The 10,362-nt window shown below is 31.9% G+C and overlaps 1 protein-coding gene across 1 annotated transcript; it reads left to right on the forward strand.

Annotated features, from left to right (window-relative positions):
• Positions 1–229: 229 nt before the first annotated feature.
• LOC143191801 (uncharacterized) lies at positions 230–1,674 on the forward strand. The gene is made up of 2 exons (XM_076397181.1): positions 230–397; positions 682–1,674. Exons 1-2 carry the CDS (start codon positions 341–343, stop codon positions 1,183–1,185), a joined length of 561 nt encoding a protein of 186 aa, XP_076253296.1. The 5' UTR covers positions 230–340; the 3' UTR covers positions 1,186–1,674.
• The last annotated feature ends 8,688 nt before the right edge of the window (positions 1,675–10,362 follow it).

A 10,362-nucleotide genomic window follows, 5' to 3' on the forward strand; every position in this document is an offset into this window, starting at 1 on the left:
TGAACGTGAAAGAATTCGGATATCACAAACGCGTGAAGCGCGAGCGCGACATTCAACTAATAATCGCGCAAGTTTGAATCCAGCTGCTTTCAGTTACGATGTGTCAATTGACTATAGTAACTACCAATGTGTTGTTATTGGTTCTATGAACTTGGTTTGCTCACACTGTAAGGCATTAAAATACAAAAACGAAGCCAATAGATTGTGTTGCGCAAATGGTAAAGTGAAATTGATACAATTGGATCCACCACCAGAACCATTGTACTCATTGGTTTCAGGAATAGGAACAGATTCTATACACTTTTTGACACATATTCAACAATATAACAATTGCTTTCAAATGACTTCATTTGGGGCAACAAATGCAGTTCGGGAAAATTTTATGCCAACTTTCAAGGTATGTATTATAGCAGTTACTCATAATTATTTTAGCGAACAAAATTTTCTGTCACCAAAGTTAAGATGTGTTACTAATCTTCAATTTCTTAATAATTACGAAATATATCACTTAGTCATCATATTATATGGTGATTCAGTTTCAGTGACACTTTTATTATATTTTATATTTGATAGATATTAGTTAAAACTAAATATATACTTTTTAAGATCAAATATTATTTAAGTTTGATCATTGACAATCCATTAATTTATACCACACCATAATATCTTTTTTATTTACAGATACAAGGGCAAATATATCACAGAGCAGGTTCACTGTTACCAGTGTCAGATAGCGACAACAAATTCCTGCAAATTTATTTTATGGGCAATTCACCACAAGAAATTGATCTGCGTTGTGCACATAACAATTTAGTAAAAAGGTCTATTGTAGAACAATTACAAACTTTATTTCATCAACACAATCAATTGATTATATTGTTTAAAACTGCCCTGGATCTGATGCCATCCGATAATCACAAAATTGTAATCAGAGCTGATAAAACACCTGCAGGTCAACATACAAGACGTTTTAATGCACCAACTATTGATGAAGTTGCTATCGTTGTAGTTGGAGAAAACTTGGAATCCCGTGATATTGTTTTACATCGTCGGAATTTTCAATTACAACCTATAAAGGAAACACACCGCTCATATGATGCACTGCAATATCCCATTATATTTTGGCAAGGTGAAGATGGCTACGATTTATCAATAAAAATGATAAATCCCATTACAGGTAACTAAAATATTAGTTTAGCTATGGCGATAATATCTCAGTCACTATATTATGTATTTTAATTTTATATTTGAATGTTATTAAAACAAAATCTGTTTACAGGTTCTGAAACCCACAAAAAAGTCAGTTCAATGAACTATTATTCATACCGCCTAATGATTCGGGAAAATGCAGATAATCACATATTGAAATGTCGGCGATTATATCACAAATATGTTGATGACATGTATGTTAAAATTGAAACGGAGAGATTAACATTCATCAGGTTGAATCAAACCAAACTCCGATCTGAAGAGTATATTCACCTTCGAGATGCGATTAATACTGATGGAAATGCACAGAATGTCGGTCGGATGACTATTCTTCCAGCAACATACATCGGAAGCCCTCGGCATATGCACGAATATGCTCAAGATGCCATGTCGTATGTTCGTCATTATGGTACAGCAGATTTGTTCATCACATTTACATGCAATCCGCAATGGATAGAAATTAAGCAGGAGTTATTACCTGGGAAATCATCCATTGATCGTCATGATATTACAGCCAGAGTCTTTAGACAAAAGTTGAAATATTTAATGAATTTCATCGTAAAACATAATGTGTTTGGTGAGACACGCTGCTGGATGTATTCTGTGGAGTGGCAGAAACGAGGATTGCCACATGCACACATTTTGATTTGGTTGGTTGAAAAGATAAGGCCAAATGAAGTTGATGCAGTGATATCAGCTGAAATCCCTAATGTACAAGTAGATCCTGGATTGCATGAGGTAGTTATCAAAAACATGATACATGGTCCCTGTGGAACTCTTAATCAAAATTCACCGTGTATGATGGATGGTAAATGTTCAAAACGATATCCACGGACATTAATATCGGAAACAATTACTGGTAATGACGGTTATCCATTGTATCGTCGCAGATCGACAGCAGACAATGGAAAATCAACAATTGTCAAATTAAATTAACAAGATATTGAAATAGATAATCGTTGGATTGTTCCATATTCACCCATTTTATCAAAGACATTCAAAGCACACATCAACGTTGAATCTTGCCATTCAGTGAAATCGATTAAATACATTTGCAAATATGTAACCAAAGGGAGTGATATGGCTGTGATTGGAATTGGTGCAGGGAATTCTAATGATGAAGTTACCCAATACCAAATGGGCCGCTATGTCAGTAGTAATGAAGCAGTTTGGCGAATATTTTCTTTTCCTATTCACCCGAGAGACACCCTTCTGTTGTTCACATTTAGAAAATGGACAAAGAGTGTATTTTACAGCACAGAACGCAGTACAAAGAGCTGCTCAGCCACCATCTACTACATTAACCAGTTTTTTTGAGACATGCCAAAACGATGATTTCGCACAAACATTGCTATATTCTGAAATGCCAAAATATTATACCTGGAATCAATCCTCAAGGAGATTTATACGACGGAAACAAGGAAAACCAGTTCCAGGATATACAGATGTATATTCCACCGATGCGATTGGCCGGATTTATTCAGTACATCCAAGCAATGATGAATGTTTTTATTTACGACTGCTATTAGTCAATGTACGTGGCCCAGCATCATTCCAACAGTTACGAACTGTTGATGGTGAATTGTGTGGATCCTACAGAGAAGCCTGTCAACGTTTGCAATTGCTTGAAAATGACGCTCATTGGGATCAAACTCTCAATGATGCTGTAATATCATCACACACTCATCAAATACGAACATTGTTTTCTATAATCATATCTACATGCTTCCCATCAAACCCAATTGATTTGTGGATGAAGTACAAAGATTATATGTATGATGATATTTTGTATCAAATACGGAATAGAATGGGAAATCCAAATATACAAATCAGTGAAGAAATTTACAATGAAGCATTGATTTCAATTGAGGACATGTGCTTGATAATGTCAAACAAACTATTAATTCAATTAGGCCTGACCGCGCCCAATCGTCCAATGCATGACGCTTTTAACCAAGAGTTGCATCGAGAAAGACTGTATGATCTCAACGCTTTGAAAGAATTAATTCAAACAAGTCTTACACTGTTAAATGAACAACAGAAGTATGTATTTGAAACTCTTATGAAAGTAACAAATGATGAAACTGGAGGGATTTACTTCTTAGATGCACCTGGTGGTACAGGAAAAACTTTTTTGATTTCATTAATATTAGCAACAATTCGCTCACAAAATAAAATTGCACTTGCACTCGCTTCGTCGGGAATCGCAGCAACTTTGCTTGAAGGTGGTCGAACAGCCCATTCAGCACTAAAATTGCCATTAAATATGCAAAGCAATGAAACTCCAACCTGCAACGTTTCGAAGAACTCTGCAATGGCAAAGGTTTTGCAGCAATGTAAATTGATTGTTTGGGATGAATGCACGATGGCACATAAAAAATCTTTGGAGGCTTTAGACAGAACCTTAAAAGATCTACGTAGCAATAATAACCGATTTGGTGGTGCAATGATTTTATTAGCAGGAGATTTTCGTCAAACATTGCCAGTGATTCCACGATCAACGCCAGCTGATGAACTCAATGCATGTCTAAAGTCCTCCAATTTGTGGAAACATGTTAAAGTACTTCATTTAAGCAAGAATATGCGTGTCGAGTTGCAAAATGACCAATCTGGAAACATATTCTCTAAACAACTCATTGACATTGGTAATGGCAAATTTCCTATAGACATGTTGACGGCTTGCTTTTGCTATGACTATAAACAAGTCCCAGGGGCAATCATTAAGTGTTTGTGGTATTAATCTAGAAAACCCATGTTTCTCACATGGTCAATTGTATGTTGCCTGTTCCCGTGTTGGAAAACCATCAGATTTGTTTATCTATGCGCCAGGTAATCAAACAAAAAACATCGTATACCACAAAGCAATATAATGATAATAATAATTATAATTATGATTCACATGATTAATAATAAAGCGATTACTTACTTTTATATATGTTTTATTTAATTATTTTTTATTCACAACGCCCTATCACCAGGGTGATGGTTCTGTTCAGGAGAATTTTTTAAAATACGTAGGCACAAAAACTGCCACATTACAAATCTTTTTGACAGGACGAAGTCTGTCGGGTCAGCTAGTTTGTATATAAATACATATATATATATATATATATATATATATATATATATATATATATATATATATATATATATATAGCATCCCCAAAATCTCGAAGAATGCTCGAAGTCTTCTATAAAAGCAGGCGCTGCAATAGATATATATAGCTAACTGATGCATAATTTCCAATATTAAATTTCAGATAAATATTTCTAGGTATATATTAATTCCTTTGACAGGTTTTTATTATTATTTTATTATTAGTGAAATATAATCTAAAAAATCTAATAAATCTAAATCCTAACAAATGTAAAATACCTGTATAAAAATAAAACTATTCCCCCAGAGATAAAGGACTTTTCGGAATTATCGCGAGCAAATTTCGCGAAAAGTAGGTAAAACTCAAAGTAGAGAAATATCCCAGCGATTTCATTTTCGTTAATGCAACTTGCCCGCGAGACCGGCCCATTCCAAACAAAACTTTACGTTTTTACAACCCATTCGGCCATAGTTCAGTAAGTTTCACAAACTATATTATGCGCCTGATATTTCTTACTGTTATGAGAGTTCGTCGAAATATTTTAGCACGCCCTTTGCCGAAAGTAAAAGCAGTAAAAAGTTTAAAATAGTACAAAGAAGGCTGGTTTTCTTTTAGGCAGATGCTTTTTGAAGATGCCTTCTTATTCGTAAAGTTGTCACATATTTTCTGAAACTATTTGTCTGTATAAACATTTATTTTATTGAATAATAAAGTATGGTCCAAATTGGAAGTTTAATGTGTTAAACCTAGAAATTATATTATTTTATTTTAAATGATATTTTCTAGTGTAACCAAATTTTTTCAATAATATAACGTATTAAATGCAATCCTTTCTTAGTAGTTATTTCAATACCTTAAAACTTTTTGGGATAACTTGGGTACTTCTTCTTAATTTTATTAAATTTCTAAACAAATTAATTTACTAATTAATTTTTATAGAAAAAAAATATTATTTTATTACTGAAATTTTGCAATCCACACTATAGTGAAAATATATACTAACTTTATAATATTAAATCTTTGGAAGTCTTTTGGAAATGTATCTCGTCGGAATAGTATGGCATTATTCCTATTTTAATTACTCTATAAGTTTAGTTTGAAGGAAGATATATGCTAATGGAACTGCTAAAGTAATTAGGAAATGTACTGTTATTAGATATAAATCTTCAGTGAAATTTATTTATAATTGTAATTTAATACAGGAACAATATATGGATATTTAAGTTAATTTTAATTATAGGTAATCAAAATTCAGTTAAAAATGTAAAATATGCAAGAGACCATATGTCCAGAATGTCGATGCCATTGCTATACTTCTAGAATAATTCCGTATCTGAAACAACAAAATACTCGATTGACACTGGACGCTCAAGTGAAAAAAATATTTTAAAAAAACGAACAGAACTTGCCATGGGCTATAAACAAAATGTAATGGGCAACAATCCAAATTATTACTCCTTAACTGATTGTAACACAAAGAGACTAATTGTAACAAAACCTGCATGATCCACACTTATGAAATACTAATCGTTCAATACCAAAATAATGTCCCTAGGTGCATTATTAACGCCTCATACTATATGAGAAATGCAGACATCTAAGGGTACCAAAAATAGAAGCGTACCATCTATCAAGGAAGAAATTAAACGGTTTGCGAAAAAAAACACTCACAGAGAACACTTCAACGTAAAAGCATTAATTTACTAGAACTGCTCTTCAACAGTATATTTATTCGGAGGTTGAAGAGATAAAAACCCTTTGAGTTAGTACAGTTTCGTGTGAAAACAGTGTAGTATTTTGAACTATGTAGATAACATCAGAAGTTCACGCATAAAGCGTTAACTAAGTTTATGTCTGAAATATAATGTTAGATCTATTAGAATAATATGAAGAAAAAGTTGGTTAAATTAATATAAAGTGGAAAAACGAAAGATGCTGGCGAAGATACCAACACCATTACCAAAGAGAAACATATTTATGGCAAAAATTATACTATGAGTTGAAACTCATTCTCATATGCAATTCAGTTTAATGGCCTGTTTTTTGCTGAGTCGAATTTTATGAGCTCTTAAATAATACTGAAACTATATTAGAGCTGATCGTTTCATTAAATGGATTTCCGGGATTACAAGACGTTATCCACCATTTTCAGCTGACAGGTTCTTCTGTTATTAGTTTTAGTAGCTTTGTTTGCGCCAAAGAATAGGATATTTAGCGTAGTGAAAGGATATATAAAGAAGGAATATTATGCGTTACAAATAACATACCTTCTATGATATGGATTTGAACATGTCTAGAACAAAATGTAGAGAGATACAAACGTTGTTACCGCATTGTATATATTTGAGGCAAAGATTGCAGTTATTGCTGGAGTTTCAAAGGCTGTCAAAATCGTCATGTCAAAAATAGAGGCATGCGACGCCTATATATTGTGGAAGGGACAATGAAACAAGACCTAAAAAAGCGAGCGCTAAAAACCCGGTTACCACCCGTACATAAATTTATGGTTCCCTGATGACAACTACATTTTTGTGCATATTTCGACACCGTGTCACAAATCTAGAAGTTTTACTGCAAATTTGGATGAAAAAATAACTATTTCCCTTATTCAGGGTATTAACCAGATGTGAATCCCATGGCAATCATTTGGGAACTCACCAAATGGGCAATTGCAAAAGAAATGATTACCACCTGTACCGGTAATTGAAACTCTCATCAGAGAATGGCATCATTCCAAACGTTAAGAAGATATAAATGATGCGACAACATGTATTGAGAGCATTCCCCGACGCATATAACCTCTTATTGTCGCAATTGGTGGCATCATTATATATTAAAATTAATTCTATTAGTTTTCATTAATATTAAAATTACTGATACTAACATTATAAAATTGTTTTATATATTTTTGTAGTTTTCTATTATCTATTTTATTCATCATCATCATTTCATTTCATTCATCATTTTTCATCTATTATTTTTTGTTCAGTTCTTCTTATATAATTTAACGTTTACCTCTATCATCTATCTTATTTACGAAAAATGCATGATCCACACTTATGAAATACTAATCGTTCAATACCAAAATAATGTCCCTAGGTGCATTATTAACGCCTCATACTATATGAGAAATGCAGACATCTAAGGGTACCAAAAATAGAAGCGTACCATCTATCAAGGAAGAAATTAAACGGTTTGCGAAAAAATACACTCACAGAGAACACTTCAACGTAAAAGCATTAATTTACTAGAACTGCTCTTCAACAGTATATTTATTCGGAGGTTGAAGAGATAAAAACCCTTTGAGTTAGTACAGTTTCGTGTGAAAACAGTGTGGTATTTTGAACTATGTAGATAACATCAGAAGTTCACGCATAAAGCGTTAACTAAGTTTATGTCTGAAATATAATGTTAGATCTATTAGAATAATATGAAGAAAAAGTTGGTTAAATTAATATAAAGTGGAAAAACGAAAGATGCTGGCGAAGATACCAACACCATTACCAAAGAGAAATATATTTATTGCAAAAATTATACTATGAGTTGAAACTCATTCTCATATGCAATTCAGTTTAATGACCTGTTTTTTGCTGAGTCGAATTTTATGAGCTCTTAAATAATACTGAAACTATATTAGAGCTGATCGTTTCATTAAATGGATTTCCGGGATTACAAGACGTTATCCACCATTTTCAGCTGACAGGTTCTTCTGTTATTGGTTTTAGTGGCTTTGTTTGCGCCAAAGAATAGAATATTTAGTGTAGTGAAAGGATATATAAAGAAGATGTATTATGCGTTACAAATAACATACCTTCTTCTTTAGGCTTTTTTGTAACATTTAATTATAATTTAATAATAATTTTTACCCATTCAGATTTTCATAAACATTTTTTCAATAGATTCTGAAAATAATATAAATATTAAGAGATCCAATTTAAATTTTAAGATTTTTAATGAATATGAAATTTGAAAAAAATATGACAATATTTTCTACACTAATAGTTAACACCCAGGACTGTTAAGAATATAACGAAACTATAATAATAACAGGAGAGGCCTTATTTATATATATATATATATATATATATATATATATATATATATATATATATATATATTCTTATTGAAAAAATATAATATAGTGGAAAATTAACATCCCAATAATATGACAGTTACCAACTTAACGTGGAATAATAAAATATATAACTAAAAAATAGTATGTTTACTACTTAAGAATATACACAAATATATATATACTTATCTTCATAGCAGTTTTAAATATAAAATGTATAATAAAATAGTATCGGTCATATAGTTATATACCGTAAATGCTGCTTTGATGCCCAATAATTAAGATATTAAAAATAACTAGTGAACGCCCAGTGATCGAAATGCGATCACAACCAAATCACAAAGAAGATGAAGAAGAAGTTGACTTGAAGTTAACGATATTTCTCTGATAATGGAGTAAAAAGTATAATTTAAAAATGATATGTTACCTTATTAGAATTTGTTTTGACACGATGAGAAAATTATTTCATATATAATATTAATTGAAGTATATGTTTACTTTAGACTACAGATTTTAGCATGTATATTCATAATTTCCTCTATTTGTCCTATGTGTACCATCTATTCAAGCTATAGAATTGTATTCATTTTAACTATTGCATATTATCGTTAGTTCATTTATATATTCAGATAATCTTTATCTTTATCCTTGCATATTTCTCATCTAAAATACCTATTGATGATAATATTTAATATTTTTTCTGTGTAACTGTTGTTTTAACTGTCGACGCATAAGTTGACCAATTTATTACCAATAGTCGGTTAAAGAATTGTTAGAAAATGCATTTACTGATGAAATCTGACTTTAATTAGAAGTTAATGTCTCTAAAATTCACGGAAAAACATTAGTAAAGTTTAGAATTACCTCCAGTACAATGATATGCTTGTCTCCAGAACCATATCAATTACTATTTGTTATTAGGCGAGAAAAATTTTTCTTAGTTGTTCTTTGTTCACCTGATTTTAAATTAAACCAAAAGCTGCTTGGAATAACCTAAATATCTTGTATACATAGAGGACAGACGATTCTTGTTATTCTTGAATTTTGTTCATTTATGTTAAGATGTATATACCTCCCGATAGAGCGAACACATTAATTTGTTCCCTCTACTAAGTGTGAAATATAATCTTATGTGATCATACTTAATCGTTTTATATTCAAATTTGCCATAACATTTTAAAAGTTTCAATAATACGAAATAACCGAAAATAACACAAAATCTCAAACAAGACTGCTTAAAATTAAATAAGTTCATTTAATAATCCTTTAACACACTTACTTTGTCTTTTAGTATTGCTTGGTCTTACAATTTAAAAATGTTCTGCTGAAATTTTGCGGTATAACGCTGCCAGATTTTGATTTAAAAAATTACGCGTCCGTGGCTGATCAACGTACAACCGAACTGACAAATAACCTACCGTATAAACACTGGACCTGGCAGCGCATCAACCAGGTCCAATAAAAATAGAGCCTAAAATATTTTTTTATATATTATGTCACCGATCTGACGGTTATTACAGGTTACTTTATTTGGGCATGGGGGGCAGCTGCTGGGGCATGGTCGTAAATTTATGTTTGTGATTGTTTAAAATTTGTAAATGTTCTAGGCAAGAGTGTAAAATCCGACAAGGAAAATAATACCAGTCACGCCAGTAACCAAGCTGGGTAAGACCGGATGTCTTCTGGGATGATTTCTAAAATTGCTCACTCGCCAAACGGTAGGCTTAGTGCTGAGGACCGTGGTTCGGAGCCCACGTTAAACTTTACGTCCAGTCCAGATAAACCTATACTTGGTAAAAGGAGGCTTTCAAATATATTTTTAAAAAAATGCTCATGCTATATAAAAGCAACACGTTCTTTTAATATTTTTATGATGTTAGCTAAGTCACGCAACTACACTTTTCGATGTTTCAAAAAGGATTTTTTGATATTTTTCAGCACTTTTCAAGCCATTTATTCGCTTGAACGGTACTTTTCCCAACA

The sequence above is a fragment of the Rhynchophorus ferrugineus genome, unplaced genomic scaffold, assembly GCF_030347505.1.
Source record: "Rhynchophorus ferrugineus isolate W39M unplaced genomic scaffold, kcgeb_rfMv2 rfM2, whole genome shotgun sequence".
Taxonomy (NCBI): Eukaryota; Metazoa; Arthropoda; class Insecta; order Coleoptera; family Curculionidae; genus Rhynchophorus; species Rhynchophorus ferrugineus.